General features: G+C 56.2%; 1 protein-coding gene across 1 annotated transcript; it reads right to left on the bottom strand.

Annotated features, from left to right (window-relative positions):
• Positions 1 to 12,299: 12,299 nt before the first annotated feature.
• LOC121109385 (PHD finger protein 7-like) lies at positions 12,300 to 14,256 on the bottom strand. Its single transcript, XM_040670341.1, has 7 exons — positions 14,037 to 14,256; positions 13,644 to 13,735; positions 13,450 to 13,551; positions 13,065 to 13,189; positions 12,740 to 12,902; positions 12,541 to 12,648; positions 12,300 to 12,323 (listed from the first exon to the last, which is right to left on the bottom strand). Exons 1-7 carry the CDS (start codon positions 14,080 to 14,082, stop codon positions 12,300 to 12,302), a joined length of 660 nt encoding a protein of 219 aa, XP_040526275.1. The 5' UTR covers positions 14,083 to 14,256.
• Between the last annotated feature and the right edge of the window lie 5,358 nt (positions 14,257 to 19,614).

Below are 19,614 nucleotides of genomic sequence, written 5' to 3' on the forward strand. Positions count from 1 at the left end.
GAATCCACATCCCACCAATTTGGAGATAGGGATGTGGCAGGGGAACATGTCAAAGGCCTTGCTCAAGTCCAGGTAAACGACATTGCTCGCCTTCCTTTGTCACCACCCTCCAATTAAGGACTTCCTCCCACATCCAACCTGTATCTCCCCTCATGTCTTTAATATCATACTTGACCTGCAGCACAGAAAAAAATCCCTCAGGCACTTGACACCCTCCTCTATGGTCGTCCACTTGCCTGGGAACATACCGGATCTACGATTCTACGGTCTTCTTTGAAGGGATATCTCCAAAGTTCGGGGCCCATATCCCTTTACCAATTGCTTTGGTCAACGTCCCCGTCCTTAGAAAGGGATCCCAGATGCCTTGCTTTGCAGCTCACTAAGTCCAGGCTACGGGCTCTGTTGCTTGGCGTCAGAGGGCCAGCTGACAAAGGGCTCATGTTGTTGCCCACGCTGTGTGCATTAATGTAGGTGCACTTGAGCTGAGCTGTTGGCCTCACCCCCAGCCCTGTCATGGACCCCCAGGCTCATCTCCACTGAGCCTTGTTTTATCCCCTTCCCCCCTCCTCGTACCTACTTTCAGCCCTCTCAATGAGCACTGCCGGCTCCAGAGGATCCATTTCCCCCTTTGAGACAGGTGGGACCCATCTGTGAGTCTCCCTGTGGACAAAAAAAGCCAAAATTCCCCGCAGTGGCAGCAGCCTCTCAGCCATGTATTTAACAGATTGGTTTTTCCCTCACCCTCTCAGTATGCCTCTCTGCCACTGAAGGTGCGGCACGGAAACAATCCTCACTCCATCGACTAAGTGCCCCAGTCGCCCTGGCATGCTGTTGATGGCACTTAGGCTTCCCTCAGCAAACTTCATCACTGCCAGCCTGAACTGGCGGAAAGGGATAACAAGCAGAGGGGGGAACCAGGCCAGGAAATTTTTCTGGTAATGTGCCTGCCCGCATCACAGGGAGGCGGGCGGCACGCTTCCCTGTGGGTAGGGTCTGGCCGACATACAGGGCCCTCTGTTCCCTTAAGACGGGAGTCGCCTACCACAGCTCCTCCTCTTTCCTTCTTGGTGGAGGCGACCTTGAGTGCGGAGTTGACTGCCTCGCCCTGGACAGACCTCCTGAGTGGACCACGCCCTGTGTGCCCACACTCCTGGGAGCCGCATCCATCACTTCCAGCTCAGAGTCAGAGTTGGGCGCGACCACCCTGAGGGGAGCGCAGGTGCTCCCGTGCGCCCTCCCCTGCGCTCATTCCTGCTTCTTGCCCAGAGATTTCTTGTGACGGCCCAGCTACGTTGTCACCCTCTTCTTCCCATCTCCATCTGAGGAGTTTCTTTCCTTACGACTCCAGCTGACTTTTGCAGCCATTTTGTTTTGTCTCGTGTCTGTGACTGACACCGTACGGAAGCAGCCCTCAGACCTGACCGCACTGCCACACGCAGGGAATAGCCCGGCTGTCAGGCAGCTGGCAGCAGCCCTGAGGCTGACATGTACCCTGAACACGATGGCACCCCCAAGCCCAGAAAGAAGCGCGGAGCTGGGCTGCCCCTGCCAGAGCAGCGATGGTCCGTGAGGATGCTGGACACACTCCCCCTCGGATGGGCCCAGACCCAGCGCAGCCTGGATTGGCCCACGGGGAGAAGTCTGGGAAGGCGCTGGGGAGGAAAGAACCCTGTGTCGAGGTCTCTACCTCTGCCCACTTCAGGAAAGCAGCAAAGAAAAATGAAGCCAACAAAGGAGTGTGTGAGGTCACCCACTTTTATTGTGTTGGCTGCTGGGGACAGCATCAAGATGTACGTAGGAGCAGCAGCTGGGGATGGAACATAGCTGCCCGTACGTACATCGTTGATGCTGGCTGTGAGATGTTCATTGTGAAGATTGACTCGGCAGTGTCTCGGTGTTATTGTTTGGCTGCTGGGGACCAGAGCCAGCAGTTGGGGATGGAACACAGCTGCTTTTACATAGATCTTTGATGCTGCTGTGGTGATGTTCATTTTGAAGGTGGACTTGGGAGTGTCTCGGTGTTCGCAACGGCTCCCGCTCTCATGGTCTCCTCAGGGCCGGCTGTTGGGAATTTGCAGCCTAACGCCCCCTGTGGACAGGTTTTGTGTGCGGGACCGTCTTGGCGTGTGGAACTGTCGCCTGTCTTCAGGCATCGAGGACTCCCTCAAGGGCATCTGCCTGCTGCCCACGGTGTCTTCTGGGCCGGTTTGGTGAATGTGAGGCCCGAGCGCGTAATGGGAGCGGCTTCTCGTCTGGCCTGCCCGCCGCTGCCTGAGACGCATTGTGTGAGCAGCTGCTGGGACTCTGTGGAGGACCCCGATGCCCTCTGTCCTGGTGGAGGTCTGGGAGCTGCTCTCAGCACCGGGGCTGGTGTCCTTCCTGCTCCTTCGACGCCCTCGGCGCTGCTCAGAGGGATTCTGATCCTCGTGTAAACGTTGCCCGGAGCTCCTCTCCAGGCTCCCTGGGATGGCCACTGTGCTCAGGCAGCTGGGAACTGAGCGACGGGCCCGACGCTGCCTGGCTGGTGGATGCGGAGCTATGTTCTCCGGCAACCGAGGAGCTGTGGGGATGGCTCAGTCCCTCCCGGCTGGCACTGCTGGAGCCGGCGTGCTCCATGTTTTGCGCTGGAGGCTTGTAAGGAAGGCGGGAAGGTCAGCGGGATGACCTGCAGCCCCCAGCTGCGACAGGGCTTCAGCTCCCTCTCCTCCTGGGGCAGAGAGACATCAGAAAGCACCATCAGCATTCCTACTCTGTCTACAACAGTCACACATCCAGGTGCTGTACCGTGTACCAGAGTTTCAGAGAGTTTTCAACGATAGGGGACTACTGTGCAGGGGCTTACACTTGATGATTATGAGCAAGCTACCAAGAGCCTGGTGAAAGCTTTTCTCATTGGGGAAATTATTCACACCTTGCACACCGTCGCTTTAAGGACTCTGGCAACGCTGCCCGGCACCCAATGCCTGACCCCCAACCCAGGGACTGATGGAACTGTTTTGCATCTTACCGGTGCCCAGGCCAGCACAGCTGTCACACTCCCAGCTGTCTGCGGTGTCTGCCAGGTGGAGCAGCGCCGGTGAGTGCCTTGAGCAGCACAGGAGCTGCAGAGGATCAGCTGCCAGGGCCTGGGGAAGCAAAAGGGTTGTGGCTGTGAGGACAAAGGGAGCCAAGCCGGGAGTGCCCGGCACAGGACATCTGTGGTGCTCAGTCCTTCTTGCTCCCCCAGGCCTTTGGTGAGGCTGAGATCCCCCGCAGGGCCCCAGAGAGACTGCTGCGGTAACTCACCCCTCTCTCTCTGCCTGCTCTCTCCGCCACGGTAAAGGCACTCGCAGGCATTGCAGCGGCTGTGCCTCTCTAGAAGTGATTCATACGCATCACTTTCCTCCCATAGTGGTCTTCTACAAGAGAAGGGGGGGAAGTGATGAGCCCCCAGTGTCCCCAGCATAAGATCCAAGGTGATCTCAGCACATCCGCCCCAACTCCATTTCCAGCACCTCCATGAAGCTGGGCACATGCTCCTGAGACAGCCAAGGGCCAGGCCTGCCGAGACAGTCCCTGGGCAGGCCCAGCACTGCAGCCTTAATGCCAGTAGACTGGGCAGATGGACACCACCTGAGTGGGATATGGATCCCCATGAGGAACATCTCTGCTAAGAACATGAGGATGTCCTGACAACTGGGGCCCCGGAAGCACCAAGCGCCAGCATTCAAGCCTGTTGCTGCAGGAGAAGCACAAGCAGTGGGAGCGTGAGCGGGGCCTGGTGCTGCTGAGCGCCAAGCGTGCCTGCAGGGTGAGGGGGAGGGCTCCTACCTGGATGCAGCCCCGGTGGAACCAGCAGTGTGCACACGCTGGGCACACCATGTGTGGGGTAGGACAAGCGTCCCCCACGGGCTCAAGGCAGATGAGGCAGTTTGGTGCCTTCAGCTGGAGCTTCCCGACTTTCCTGTGAAGGGCGGTGCTCCCAGCAGTAGGAGCTGGGGGAAGATGGAAGGGATGGGCACGGTGAGAAGCGCTGCGAGAAGGGCAGAGGCCAGGAAGCAGCCTTGGGCCCTGGCTCTGCTCTGGCTCGGGCAGGCTGCTGGGAGCTATCGCTGTGGGTTCCTCACTGACTTGGCTGCTGCCGGCAGCCCTTACCTGCGTGCCCAAAGAAATGGGTGACGCATTCCCCATCCATGGCGCAGGGCAGATGGAAAGCTGCGTTCGCAGCCACTCTCTGCACACGTGATGGCAGCCCCCCTCTCGCCACAGATAAAGCATTGCTGTAAAGAGCAGAACAGCCCCATCAGCGGCACGCTCAGGGCCTCCGTGGCTGGCCCCACACCTCTGGGCAGGGCACAGGATGTGGGCACAGCTGGGTCACGCTCTACAAAGCAGCCTGGCGGACAGGGCTCATCTCCTATGGCAGGACTACTTTGTCCTGGAGGCAGGTTGGAAGGGCTGTGATTGCTCTCTTTGGCTCCCACTAAGGCTGCTGTGAGCCCCTCCTGGCACAAAACACCCCGCTCCACTCAGGTCCTCACCTTCTGGTTTGCCTGCCTGACTGCGCGTCTGACGACAGCAAACGGGGAGGCCCTCAGGTCCCACCCATGCTGGTCGTGCTTCGGAAATGGTGTTGGCAAACATCTGCAGGAGAGAAAAGAGGAGGATCTCATGAAGACGGAAGGGAAAGGAGCAGCCCCAGTAGGAATCTGGGAGGAGGCCATGGGGAACTCACCAAGCAGAAACTCATGGACGTGAATCCCACTCGCAAAAAATGTGTGTCCGCAGACGTTCGGATCGACATCTGCCCGCCACACAGCGCACAACACTGCAGAGGAGAGAGCAAATGCGAGCAGCGGTGAGCAGCTGGCGGGACCAGGTGTCCCTGAGGGCTGTCCCAGGGTCCTGCTCTGTGCCTGCCGTGCTGGCTGGAGGTGGTGGAGGGGAAGGGGCCATGGCAGGCCCAAGGCAGCCACAGCCCAAGCTGGGCCCCCTTGCCAAGGAGCAGAGGGGCCCAGCCCCATGCCTGCCTGGAGCTCCTGCCTGCCCCTTCCTCCCCTCTCCGCTCTCAGCCGCAGGCAGAAGCCCAGAACCCCTCTGCCCAGCATCGGGATGCTGTGCTCTCACCTGGCTCCTCCGAGCTGGAGGCCTTCCGCTTCCTACTGGACATCATGTGCGTTAACAGCGAGCACTGCAAAGAGTCCCTGCTCTCATCCGCGCCTCGCCAGGCCGCACTGACGCTCGGGCTGAGCCCCGCAGCCTTTGCTCTGCTCCAAGCCTCACGCGTCACAATGGCCGCTCCATGACACCCAACTGTGACATCACGGTCACCGCCTCACAGAGGGTGTGGGCCTGGGTCCCCAGGCAACAGAGCAGAGGCTCTGGCAGGCAGTGTAGAGTCACATCAGGAATTATGGCTTCCCTCAACCTGCTGGCACTGCTGCCCCGGCCAGAGCCACGAGCGGAGATGTCCCTTGGCCAAGGCTGCAGCGCTGGAGCCACGCTAGCATTTCTTGGCTGAGTCCAGCCTAGGTTTCTAGACAGTCTAGTAAACATTTGCAAGTCAACAGCATATTTGGTATCTAGCGTGCGTGGTGAGTGACTTTCTAACGTGGTTTGATAGGAATTGGACAAGCTGAACAAGCTTTAATCTAAAAGAGGTGATGAGATTAACTCGTAGGGGAAATGCTTTCCTCGGGGATTTGGGAGGGGATGTGCACTGCAACAGGTTGCCCGGGGAGGCCGTGGGGTCACCGTCCCTGGATGCGTGCAGGAGCCATGCAGATGTAGCACTGAGGGGCATGTTCAGTGGGCATGGAAGGGATGACCCGTCTGAATGCCTACCTGTGCAGCCTGCTGAGCATGCCCTGGCAGGCGGTTTTGGACACGCTGATCACCAGAGGTCCCTTCCAACCCCTACAATTCTGCGATTCAGTACTGCAGCCTCTTTAGCAGCAACGTGTGATGTATGAAACTGTGAACTTATGAACCACCATCTCTCATCCTTCACCTGTCACCTTCTTTGTCCTAGCTGCAACTGCAATGTAGCTCTCTGTTTGTTCACTGCATTTTGCCAGCTTTGATTTGTCACCAAATTCTCAGCACAATCAACATTTTGTTCTCATGAAATATGCTTGGGGAATAATACTCTTCCCACTGGAAAATTGCTTTTTTTGTTTTATCTCCCTTTGTCTACGTACAGGGCAAGGCCCTCATCGTAAAGATCTTCACTGGCATGGTTAAAAAAATACTCACATAGAGTAACAAATCAAAGCTTTAACATAGAGCCTGCAACAAACCCTGGGAAGTATTTCCGGCAGGCATGGGAAGCAAGAGCAGGGCTGTAGGAGCGGGATGGGTTTGCAGTTTTCTACAGTGGCTGCTGGGCTGCCCCTGCTCCTGCACATATTTGGCCTTCCATCTCTAAGGCCTGTAATGAGAGGAAAGAACAGGAAAAAAAAAAAAAGTGGTGGGGTGGGGTGGGGAGGGTGGGGGGTGGGAAGCATCACAACCCTGACTGAACTTGGGATACAGCTTCTCTGGGCAGCTGCCATGCATTTCCAATAGCTTTGAATCCATGCGCTGCAGGCACTGGGAATCAGAGCCTGGGCTGTGAACTCTGCTTACCTAGCTGAGCGCTGGGGGTCCCTTTAGACAGCTGAGAAGATCCCCGTGTTCACTCCAGATGCTAGATTCAGGGGACCAGGAGACAAAGCTTGAGAGAGCTTAGAAAGCCAGCTTTGACACCAGTCAGCTTTTCAGAGAGCTTAAGCAGGTCAAGAGCAGTACACCTGGTGCCCTGGAGTCACAGCCTCTCCTGCAGAGCTGAATGAGCTCCGAACTTGAGCATCTTTAGGATTGCCCAGAGAAACGGTGGATGCCCCATCCCTGGAGGCGTTCAAGGCCACGCTGGATGGCATCCTATTCTAACCTTCTATTGTGGCAACCCTGCCCATAGCAAGTGGTTGGAACTAGTTCAACTTCTAAGGTTGCCTCCAGCCCAAGCTTTTCTGTGACGCCGTGGCAACCATCTCTGCCAAAGTACCGCCGCCACGAGCTGAGAGTCTTATCTTCAGTGTTTGTCCCAAGTGCACAGCTCCTCCAATCTACTTCTGTGCTGTGGGCAGGAAGGAAAACGGTAATGGTAATGGTGTGCATCATACCTTAGCTACAGAGTACAAGTCTTCCACGCTTGCAGACGCATACTTGAGTCACCCCAAGGCTTGCTTGAAACAAGAGAGAGAAAACCCCCAGACTTCCTGTTCACGAACCGTGGACTGCCCAAGCACATTCCTTCCAGCACGGCTTGAGCTTTTGTGACTGCAGATGGGCTCTGATGAAAGTTCTCTTCCTTTGGTGCCTTTTCACTGCAGTGCCCTTTTGGCCATTTCTCTCTCTCTCTCCAAAGACAAACCCTGCCTGCTCCCTCTTCCTCAAAAGTTTGTCATTCCTCTTTGTTCCTTTTCTTACAAGTATTATTTCATTTTCATTTAACCGGAGTGTTGAATACTTTTACTAGAGAACCCTGGGGAACTTGTGTAGAAAGTGAGATATTCCAAGGCTTAGAGAGGAAGTGAAGCGAGACCCTGAAGACAAGTAGGACCTGATGTGAGATACGGGCTGGCATCATGCCTTGGGGGATGATCGGCATCTCTGTTTGGATTTGTCCTGCTCAAACGAAATGCTCATCTATAAACATCAAAGCGGCAACCCTTATGCAGACACTGGCGGGAAACTGGCCTACCCATGACATGATTAACTTCAAATTGAGCTGGAAAAACTGTGTTGGGTGAGGCAAAATCCAAAGTGGCAGAGGATCCATGACCACCTCAAAAGATGCAGCTGTTAACAGAGAGTGCTGGCAAAGCATATTGAGCTCTGCTGTTTCCTCTGTAAGACCGCTTGCCCTGTAAATGGTAGGTGGGAGCAGAGGCATCCACAGCCTCTCTGGGCAGCCTGTCCCAGCACCCTCACCACTCTCATAGTAAAGTACTTGCTCCTGAATCCAATCTAAATATTCCCTCCTTCAACTTGAAACCGCTTCCCCTCGTCCTGCTATTATCTACCCTTTCAAGGAGTTGACACCCCTCCAGTTTATGGGCTCCCTTTAGGTACTGAAAGGCTGCAGGGAGGTCACCCTGCAGCCTTCTCTTCTGCAGACTGAACAAGCCCGGCTCCCTCAGCCTGTTTTCATAGGGGAGGTGCTTCAGCCCTCTGATCATCTTTGTGGCCCCCTTCTGGACCCTCTCCAACAGCTCCCTGTCCTTCTTGTACTGGGGCTCCAGGCCTGGACGCAGTACCCCAGATGGGGCCTCACAAAGGCAGAGTAGAGAGAGACAAGTCACCTCCCTGTCCCTGCTGTCACCCTTCTTCTGATGGAGCCCAGGATACCACTTGCTTTCTGAACAGCAAGAACACACTGCTGGCTTGAATTCAGTTTTTCTTCCACCGGGACCCCCAGGTCCTTCTCTGCAGGGCTACCCTCAAGGACTGCTGCTTCCAGTCTGTATATATGCCGGGATTTTGCTGGCCCAAGTGCAAAACCCTTGCACTTTGCAGTGTTGAACCTCTTGAGATTCACCTGGGCACACCTTTCAAGTCTGTTGAGGTCACTCTGAATGGCATCCTTTCCTGCCACTAGTGTCAACCGCGCCACTCAGCTTGGTGTCGTCAGCAAACATGCTGAGGCTACACTCAATTCCGTCATCGATGTCACTGATAAAGATGCTAAAGAGCATCGGTCCCAAGACAGACCCCTGGGGACACTGCTTGTTACTGGCCTCCACCTGGACAGAGAACCATTAATCGCCACATTTTGCCTGCGGCCTTTCAACCAATTCCTTGTCCATGCCGCTGGTCCACCCATCAAATCCACATCCCACCAATTTGGAGACAGGGATGTGCGGGGAACAATGTCAAAGGCCTTGCTCAAGTCCAGGTAAACGACATTGCTCGCCTTCCCTTTGTCACCACCCTCCAATTAAAGGACTTCCTCCCAACATCCAACCTGTATCTCCCCTCATGTCTTTAATATCATACTTCACCTGCAGCACAGAAAAAAATGCCTCAGGCACTTGACACCCTCCTCTATGGTCATCCGCATGCCTGGGGAACATACCGGATCTACGATTCTACGGTCTTCTTTGAAGGGATATCTCCAGAAGTTCGGGGCCCATATCCCTTTACCAATTGCTTTGTCACGTCCCCTTCCTTAGAAAGGGATCCCAGATGCCGTGCTTCGCAGCTCACTAAGTCCAGGCTACGGCTCTGTTGCTTGGCGTCAGAGCAGCCAGCTGACAAAGGGCTCATGTTGTTGCCCACGCTGTGTGCATTAATGTAGGTGCACTTGAGCTGAGCTGTTGCCTCACCCCCAGCCCTGTCATGGGACCCCCAGGCTCATCTCCAGTGAGCCTTGTTTTATCCCCTCCCCCCTTCGTACCTACTTTCAAGCCCTCTCAATGAGCACCGCCGGCTCCTGAGGATCCATTTCCCCCTTTGAGACAGGTGGGACCCATCTGTGAGTCTCCCCGTGGACAAAAAAAAGCCAAAATTCCCGCAGTGGCAGCAGCCTCTCAGCCATGTATTTAACAGATGGGTTTTCCTCGCCCTCTCAGTATCCCTCTCTGCCACTGAAGGTGCGGGCACAGGAAAACAATCCTCACTCCATCGACTAAGTGCCCCAGTCCCCTGGCATGCTGTTGATGGCACTTAGGCTTCCCTCAGCAACTTCATCACTGCCAGCCTGAACTGGCGGAAAGGGATAACGAGCAGAGGGGGGAACCAGGCCAGGAAATGTTCTGGTAATGTGCCTGCCCGCATCACAGGGAGGCGGGCGGCACGCTTCCCTGTGGGTAGGGTCTGGCCAACATACAGGGCCCTCTGTTCCCTTAAGACGGGAGTCGCCTACCACAGCTCCTCTCTTTCCTTCTTGGTGGAGGCGACCTTGAGGTGCGGAGTTGACTGCCTCGCCCTGGACAACCTCCTGAGTGGAACCACGCCCTGTGTGCCCACACTCCTGGGAGCCGTGCACCGGGAGAACAGCCTTTGTACGTTGGGGTTTAGCCGCCATCACTTCCAGCTCCACCCAGAGCACCTCAGAGTTGGGCGTCGACCACCCTGAGGGGATCGCAGGTGCTCCCTGCGCCCTCCCTGCGCTCATTCCTGCTTCTTGCCCAGAGATTTCTCGTGACGGCCCAGCTACGTTGTCACCCTCTTCTTCCATCTCCATCTGAGGAGTTTCTTTCCTTACGACATCAGCTGACTTTTGCAGCCAGTTTGTTTTGTCTCGTGTCTGTGACTGACACCGTACGGAAGCAGCCCTCAGACCTGACCGCACTGCCCACACGCAGGGGAGTAGCCCAGGCTGTCAGGCAGCTGGCAGCAGCCCTGAGGCTGACATGTACCCTGAACACGATGGCACCCCCAAGCCCAGAAAGAAGCGCGGAGCTGGGCTGCCCCTGCCAGAGCAGCGATGGTCCGTGAGGATGTTGGACACACACTCTCCCCCACGGATGAGCCCAGAACCCAGCGCAGCCTGGATTGGCCCACGGGGAGGAAGGTCTGGGAAGGTGCTGGGGAGGAAAGAACCCTGTGGTCGAGGTCTCTACCTCTGCCCACTTCAGGAAAAGCAGCAAAGAATGAAGCCAACAAAGGAGTGTGAGGTCACCCAGCTTTATTGTGTTGGCTGCTGGGGACAGCATCAAAGATGTACGTAGGAGCAGCAGCTGGGGATGGAACAGAGCTGCCCGTACGTACATCTTTGATGCTGGCTGTGGTGATGTTCATTGTGAAGATGGACTCGGGAGTGTCTCGGTGTTATTGTGTTGGCTGCTGGGGACCAGAGCCAGCAGTTGGGGATGGAACACAGCTGCTTTTACATAGATCTTTGATGCTGGCTGTGGTGATGTTCATTTTGAAGGTGGACTTGGGAGTGTCTCGGTGTTCGCAACGGCTCCCGCTCTCATGGTCTCCTCAGGGCCGGCTGTGGGAATTTGCAGCCTAACGACCCACTGTGGAACAGGTTTGTGTGCGGGACCGTCCTTGGCGGGTGGACTGTCGCCTGTCTTCAGGCAGCGAGGACTCCCTCAAGGGCATCTGCCTGCTGCCACGTTGTCTTCTGGGCCGGTTTGGTGAATGTGAGGCCCGAGCGCGTAATGGGGAGCGGCTTCGCGTCTGCCTGCCCGCCGCGGCCTGAGACGCATTGTGTGAGCAGCTGCTGGGGACTCTGTGGAGGACCCCGATGCCCTCTGTCTGGTGGAGGTCTGGGAGCTGCTCTCAGCAACCGGGGGCTGGTGTCCGTCTGCTCCTTCGACGCCCTCGGCGCTGCTCAGAGGGATTCTGATCCTCGTGTAAACGTGGCCGGAGCTCCGTCTCAGGCTCCCTGGGATGGCCACTGTGCTCAGGCAGCTGGGAACTGAGCGACGGGCCCGACGCTGCCTTGGCTGGTGGACGCGGAGCTGATGTTCTCCGGCACCGAGGAGCTGTGGGATGGCCTCAGTCCCTCCCGGCTGGCACTGCTGGAGCCGGCGTGCTCCATGTTTGCGCTGGAGGCTGTAAGGGAAGGCGGGAAGGTCAGCGGGATGAACCTGCAGCCCCCAGCTGCGACAGGCTGTCATCCCTCCTGGGGCAGAGAGACTCAGAAAGCACCATCAGCCATTCCTACTCTGTCTCCTACAACACCAGTTCTTCACAGTGCTTTTCTGCCAGTCCAGGTGCTGTACCGTGTACCAGAGTTTCAGAGAGTTTCAACGATAGGGGACTACTGTGCAGGGGTTACACTTGATGATTATGAGCAAGCCACCAAGAGCCTGGTGAAAGCTTTTCTCATTGGGGAAAATTATTCACACCTTGCACAGCGTCGCTTTAAGGACTCTGGCAACGCTGACCCGAGCACCCAATGCCAGCCCTTGCCTGACCCCAACCCAGGGACTGATGGAACTGTTTGCATCTTACCGGTGCCCAGGCCAGCACAGCTGTCACACTCCCAGCTGTCTGCGGTGTCTGCCAAGGTGGAGCAGCGCCGGTGAGTGCCTTGAGCAGCACAGGAGCTGCAGAGGATCAGCTGCCAGGGCCTGGGGAAGCAAAGGGTTGTGGCTGTGAGGACAAAGGGAAGCCAAGCCGGGGAGTGCCCAGCACAGGACATCTGTGGTGCTCAGTCCTTCTTGCTCCCCCAGCCTTTGGTGAGGCTGAGATCCCCCGCAGGGCCCCAGAGAGCTGCTGCGGTAACTCACCCCTCTCTCTCTGCCTGCTCTCTGCCACCACGGTAAAGGCACTCGCAGGCATTGCAGCGGCTGTGCCTCTCTAGAAGTGATTCATACGCATCACTTTCCTCCCATAGTGGTCTTCTACAAGAGAAGGGAGGGGAAGTGATGAGCCCCCAGTGTCCCCAGCATAGATCCAAGGTGATCCCAGCACATCCGCCCCAGCTCCATTTCCAGCACCTCCATGAAGCTGGGGCACATGCTCCTGAGACAGCCAAGGGCCAGGCCTGCCGAGACAGTCCCTGGGCAGGCCCAGCACTGCAGCCTTAATGCCAGTAGGACTGGGCAGATGGACACCAACCTGAGTGGGATATGGATCCCCCATGAGGAACATCTCTGCTAAGAACATGAGGATGTCCTGACAACTGGGGCACCGGAAGCACCAAGCGCCAGCATTCAAGGCCTGTTGCTGCAGGAGAAGCACAAGCAGTGGGAGCGTGAGCGGGGCCTGGTGCTGCTGAGCGCCAAGCGTGCCTGCAGGGTGAGGGGAGGGCTCCTACCTGGATGCAGCCCCGGTGGAACCAGCAGTGTGCACACGCTGGGCACACCATGGTGTGGTAGGACAAGCTGTCCCCCACGGGCTCAAGGCAGATGAGGCAGTTGGTGCCTTCAGCTGGAGCTTCCCGACTTTCCTGTGAAGGGCGGTGCTCCCAGCAGTAGGAGCTGGGGGAAGATGGAAGGGATGGGCACGGTGAGAAGCGCTGCGAGGAGGGCAGAGGACCAGGAAGCAGCCCCGGGCCCTGGCTCTGGCTCTGGCTCGGGCAGGCTGCTGGGAGCTATCGCTGTGGGTTCCTCACTGACTTGGCTGCTGCCGGCAGCCCTTACCTGCGTGGCCCAAAGAAATGGGTGACGCATTCCCCATCCATGGCGCAGGGCAGATGGAAGCTGCGTTCGCAGCCACTCTCTGCACACGTGATGGCAGCCCCCCTCTCGCCACAGACAAAGCATTGCTGTAAAGAGCAGAACAGCCCCATCAGCGGCACGCTCAGGGCCTCCGTGGCTGGCCCCACACCTCTGGGCAGGGCACAGGATGTGGGCACAGCTGGGTCACGCTCTACAAAGCAGCCTGGCGGACAGGGCTCATCTCCTATGGCAGGACTACTTTGTCCTGGAGGCGGTTGGAAGGGCTGTGATTGCTCTCTTTGGCTCCCAGCTAAGCTGCTGTGAGCCCCTCCTGGCACAAAACACCCCGCTCCACTCAGGTCCTCACCTTCTGGTTTGCCTGCCTGACTGCGCGTCTGACGACAGCAACGGGGAGGCTTTCAGGTCCCACCCATGCTGGTCGTGCTTCGGAAATGGTGTTGGCAAACATCTGCAGGAGAGAAAAGAGGAGGATCTCATGAAGACGGAAGGGAAAGGAGCAGCCCCAGTAGGAATCTGGGAGGAGGCCATGGGGGAACTCACCAAGCAGAACTCATGGACGTGAATCCCACTCGCAAAAAATGTGTGTCCGCAGACGTTCGGATCGACATCTGCCCGGCCACACAGCGCACACACTGCAGAGGAGAGAGCAAATGCGAGCAGCGGTGAGCAGCTGGCGGGACCAGGTGTCCCTGAGGGCTGTCCCCAGGGTCCTGCTCTGTGCCTGCCGTGCTGGCTGGAGGTGGTGGAGGGGAAGGGGCCATGGCAGGCCCAAGGCAGCCACAGCCCAAGCTGGGCCCCCTTGCCAAGGAGCAGAGGGGCCCAGCCCCATGCCTGCCTGGGAGCTCCTGCCTGCCCCTTCCTCCCCTCTCCGCTCTCAGCCGCAGGCAGAAGCCCAGAACCCCTCTGCCCAGCATCGGGATGCTGTGCTCTCACCTGGCTCCTCCGAGCTGGAGGCCTTCCGCTTCCTACTGGACATCATGTGCGTTAACAGCGAGCACTGCAAGAGTCCCTGCTCTCTCCGCGCCTCGCCAGGCCGCACTGACGCTCGGGCTGAGCCCCGCAGCCTTTGCTCTGCTCCAAGCCTCACGCGTCACAATGGCCGCTCCATGACACCCACTGTGACATCACGGTCACCGCCTCACAGAGGGTGTGGGCCTGGGTCCCCAGGCAACAGAGCAGACACTCTGGCAGGCAGTGCAGAGTCACGTCAGAAATTATGGCTTCCCTCAACCTGCTGGCACTGCTGCCCCGGCCAGAGCCACCAGTGGAGCTGTCCCTTGGCCAAGGCTGCAGCGCTGGAGCCACGCTAGCATTTCTTGGCTGAGTCCAGCCTAGGTTTCTAGACAGTCTAGTAAACATTTGCAAGTCAACAGCATTTTTGGTATCTAGCGTGCATGGTGGGTGACTTTCTACGTGGTTTGATAGGAATTGGACAAGCTGAACAAGCTTTAACCTAAAAGAGGAGATGAGATTAACTCGTAGGGGAAATGCTTTCCTCGGGGATTTGGGAGGGGATGTGCACTGCAACAGGTTGCCCGGGGAGGCCGTGGGGTCACCGTCCCTGGATGCATGCAGGAGCCATGCAGATGTAGCACTGAGGGGCATGTTCAGTGGGCATGGGAGGGATGACCCGTCTGGATGCCTACCTGTGCAGCCTGCTGAGCATGCCCTGGCAGGCGGTTTGGACACGGTGATCACCAGAGGTCCCTTCCAACCCCTACAATTCTGCGATTCAGTACTGCAGCCTCTTTAGCAGCAACGTGTGATGTATGAAACTGTGAACTTATGAACCACCATCTCTCATCCTTCACCTGTCACCTTCTTTGTCCTAACTGCTACTGCAATGTAGCTCTCTGTTTGTTCACTGCATTTTGCCAGCTTTGATTTGTCACCAAATTCTCGCACAATCAACATTTTGTTCTCATGAAATATGCTTGGGAATAATACTCTTCCCACTGGAAAATTTGCTTTTTTGTTTTATCTCCCTTTGTCTACGTACAGGGCAGCCCTCATCGTAAAGATCTTCACTGGCATGGTTAAAAAAATACTCACATAGAGTAACAAATCAAAGCTTTAACATAGAGCCTGCAACAAACCCTGGGAAGTATTTCCGGCAGGCATGGGAAGCAAGAGCAGGGCTGTAGGACGGGATGGGTTTGCAGTTTTCTACAGTGGCTGCTGGGCTGCCCCTGCTCCTGCACATATTTGGCCTTCCATCTCTAAGGCCTGTAATGAGAGGAAAGAACAGGAAAAAAAAAAAAGTGGTGGGGTGGGGTGGGGAGGGTGGGGGGTGGGAAGCATCACAACCCTGACTGACTTGGGATACAGCTTCTCTGGGCAGCTGCCATGCATTTCCAATAGCTTTGAATCCATGCGCTGCAGGCACTGGGAATCAGAGCCTGGGCTGTGAACTCTGCTTACCTAGCTGAGCGCTGGGGGTCCCTTTAGACAGCTGAGAAGATCCCCGTGTTCACTCCAGATGCTAGATTCAGGGGACCAGGAGACAAAGCTTGAGAGAGCTTAGAAAGCCAGCTTTGACACCAGTCAGCTTTTCAGAGAGCTTAAGCAGGTCAAGAGCAGTACACCTGGTGCCCTGGAGTCACAGCCTCTCCTGCAGAGCTGAATGAGCTCCGAACTTGAGCATCTTTAGGATTGCCCAGAGAAACGGTGGATGCCCCATCCCTGGAGGCGTTCAAGGCCACGCTGGATGGCATCCTATTCTAACCTTCTATTGTGGCAACCCTGCCCATAGCAAGTGGTTGGAACTAGTTCAACTTCTAAGGTTGCCTCCAGCCCAAGCTTTTCTGTGACGCCGTGGCAACCATCTCTGCCAAAGTACCGCCGCCACGAGCTGAGCGTCTTATCTTCAGTGTTTGTCCCAAGTGCACAGCTCCTCCAATCTACTTCTGTGCTGTGGGCAGGAAGGAAAACGGTAATGGTAATGGTGTGCATCATACCTTAGCTACAGAGTACAAGTCTTCCACGCTTGCAGACGCATACTTGAGTCACCCCAAGGCTTGCTTGAAACAAGAGAGAGAAAACCCCCAGACTTCCTGTTCACGAACCGTGGACTGCCCAAGCACATTCCTTCCAGCACGGCTTGAGCTTTTGTGACTGCAGATGGGCTCTGATGAAAGTTCTCTTCCTTTGGTGCCTTTTCACTGCAGTGCCCTTTTGGCCATTTCTCTCTCTCTCTCCAAAGACAAACCCTGCCTGCTCCCTCTTCCTCAAAAGTTTGTCATTCCTCTTTGTTCCTTTTCTTACAAGTATTATTTCATTTTTCATTTAACCGGAGTGTTGAATACTTTTACTAGAGAACCCTGGGGAACTTGTGTAGAAAGTGAGATATTCCAAGGCTTAGAGAGGAAGTGAAGCGAGACCCTGAAGACAAGTAGGACCTGATGTGAGATACGGGCTGGCATCATGCCTTGGGGGATGATCGGCATCTCTTGGATTTGTCCTGCTCAAACGAAATGCTCACCTATAAACATCAAAGCGGCAACCCTTATGCAGACACTGGCGGGAAACTGGCCTACCCATGACATGATTAACTTCAAATTGAGCTGGAAAAAACTGTGTTGGGTGAGGCAAAATCCAAAGTGGCAGAGGATCCATGACCACCTCAAAAGATGCAGCTGTTAACAGAGAGCGCTGGCAAAGCATAATGAGCTCTGCTGTTTCCTCTGTAAGACCGCTTGCCCTGTAAATGGTAGGTGGGAGCAGAGGCATCCACAGCCTCTCTGGGCAGCCTGTCCCAGCACCTCACCACTCTCATAGTAAAGTACTTGCCCCTGAAAATCCAACCGAAATATTCCCTCCTTCAACTTGAAACCGCTTCCCCTCGTCCTGCTATTATCTACCCTTTCAAGGAGTTGACACCCCTCCAGTTTATGGGCTCCCTTTGGGTACGGTCACCCTGCAGCCTTCTCTTCTGCAGACTGAACAAGCCCGGCTCCCTCAGCCTGTCTTCATAGGGGAGGTGCTCCAGCCCTCTGATCATCTTTGTGGCCCCCTTCTGGACCCTCTCCAACAGCTCCCTGTCCTTCTTGTACTGGGGGCTCCAGGCCTGGACGCAGTACTCCAGATGGGGCCTCACAAAGGCAGAGTAGAGAGAGACAATCACCTCCCTGTCCCTGCTGTCACCCTTCTTCTGATGGAGCCCAGGATACCACTTGCTTTCCGAACAGCAAGAACACACTGCTGGCTCGCGCTCAGTTTTCCATCCACCAGGACCCCCAGGTCCTTCTCTGCAGGGCTACCCTCAAGGACTGCTGCTTCCAGTCTGTATATATGCCCGGGATTTTGCTGGCCCAAGTGCAAAACCCTTGCACTTTGCAGTGTTGAAACCTCTTGAGATTCACCTGGGCACACCTTTCAAGTCTGTTGAGGTCACTCTGAATGGCATCCTTTCCTGCCACTGTGTCAACCGCGCCACTCAGCTTGGTGTCGTCAGCAAACATGGTGAGGCTACACTCAATTCCGTCATCGATGTCACTGATAAAGATGCTAAAGAGCATCGGTCCCAAGACAGACCCCTGGGGGACAGTGCTTGTTACTGGCCTCCACCTGGACAGAGAACCATTAATCGCCACATTTTGCCTGCGGCCTTTCAACCAATTCCTTGTCCATCCGCTGGTCCACCCATCAAATCCACATCCCACCAATTTGGAGACAGGGATGTGGCGGGGAACAATGTCAAAGGCCTTGCTCAAGTCCAGGTAAACGACATTGCTCGCCTTCCCTTTGTCACCACCCTCCAATTAAAGGACTTCCTCCCAACATCCAACCTGTATCTCCCCTCATGTCTTTAATATCATACTTCACCTGCAGCACAGAAAAAAATGCTCAGGCACTTGACACCCTCCTCTATGGTCATCCGCATGCCTGGGGAACATACCGGATCTACGATTCTACGGTCTTCTTTGAAGGGATATCTCCAGAAGTTCGGGGCCCATATCCCTTTACCAATTGCTTTGTCAACGTCCCTTCCTTAGAAAGGGATCCCAGATGCCGTGCTTCGCAGCTCACTAAGTCCAGGCTACGGGCTCTGTTGCTTGGCGTCAGAGCAGCCAGCTGACAAAGGGCTCATGTTGTTGCCCACGCTGTGTGCATTAATGTAGGTGCACTTGAGCTGAGCTGTTGGCCTCACCCCCAGCCCTGTCATGGGACCCCCAGGCTCATCTCCAGTGAGCCTTGTTTTATCCCCTCCCCCCTTCGTACCTACTTTCAAGCCCTCTCAATGAGCACCGCCGGCTCCTGAGGATCCATTTCCCCTTTTAAGACAGGTGGGACCCATCTGTGAGTCTCCCCGTGGACAAAAAAAAGCCAAAATTCCCGCAGTGGCAGCAGCCTCTCAGCCATGTATTTAACAGATGGGTTTTCCTCGCCCTCTCAGTATCCCTCTCTGCCACTGAAGGTGCGGGCACAGGAAAACAATCCTCACTCCATCGACTAAGTGCCCCAGTCCCCTGGCATGCTGTTGATGGCACTTAGGCTTCCCTCAGCAACTTCATCACTGCCAGCCTGAACTGGCGGAAAGGGATAACAAGCAGAGGGGGGAACCAGGCCAGGAAATTTTCTGGTAATGTGCCTGCCCGCATCACAGGGAGGCGGGCGGCACGCTTCCCTGTGGGTAGGGTCTGGCCGACATACAGGGCCCTCTGTTCCCTTAAGACGGGAGTCGCCTACAACAGCTCCTCTCTTTCCTTCTTGGTGGAGGCGACCTTGAGGTGCGGAGTTGACTGCCTCGCCCTGGACAACCTCCTGAGTGGACCACGCCCTGTGTGCCCACACTCCTGGGAGCCGTGCACCGGGAGAACAGCCTTTGTACGTTGGGGTTTAGCCGCCATCACTTCCAGCTCCACCCAGAGCACCTCAGAGTTGGGCGTCGACCACCCTGAGGGGATCGCAGGTGCTCCCTGCGCCCTCCCTGCGCTCATTCCTGCTTCTTGCCCAGAGATTTCTCGTGACGGCCCAGCTACGTTGTCACCCTCTTCTTCCATCTCCATCTGAGGAGTTTCTTTCCTTACGACATCAGCTGACTTTTGCAGCCAGTTTGTTTTGTCTCGTGTCTGTGACTGACACCGTACGGAAGCAGCCCTCAGACCTGACCGCACTGCCCACACGCAGGGGAGTAGCCCAGGCTGTCAGGCAGCTGGCAGCAGCCCTGAGGCTGACATGTACCCTGAACACGATGGCACCCCCAAGCCCAGAAAGAAGCGCGGAGCTGGGCTGCCCCTGCCAGAGCAGCGATGGTCCGTGAGGATGTTGCACACACTCCCCCACGGATGAGCCCAGAACCCAGCGCAACCTGGATTGGCCCACGAGGAGGAAGGTCTGGGAAGGCGCTGGGGAGGAAAGAACCCTGTGGTCGAGGTCTCTACCTCTGCCCACTTCAGGAAAAGCAGCAAAGAATGAAGCCAACAAAGGAGTGTGAGGTCACCCAGCTTTATTGTGTTGGCTGCTGGGGACAGCATCAAAGATGTACGTAGGAGCAGCAGCTGGGGATGGA

This window comes from Gallus gallus, chromosome 1 (assembly GCF_016699485.2).
Source record: "Gallus gallus isolate bGalGal1 chromosome 1, bGalGal1.mat.broiler.GRCg7b, whole genome shotgun sequence".
Taxonomy (NCBI): domain Eukaryota; kingdom Metazoa; phylum Chordata; class Aves; order Galliformes; family Phasianidae; genus Gallus; species Gallus gallus.

Bases quoted from the DNA above. Each gene is read 5' to 3' on its own strand.
- LOC121109385 (XM_040670341.1), bottom strand. From the start codon at position 14,082: ATGATGTCCAGTAGGAAGCGGAAGGCCTCCAGCTCGGAGGAGCCAG. The intron at 13,736-14,036 runs GTGAGAGCACAG...TCTCCTCTGCAG, and splicing joins CTCCAGCTCGGAGGAGCCAG to TGTGTGCGCTGTGTGGCCGG. The intron at 12,903-13,064 runs GTAAGGGCTGCC...ATCTTCCCCCAG, and splicing joins CATTTCTTTGGGCCACGCAG to CTCCTACTGCTGGGAGCACC.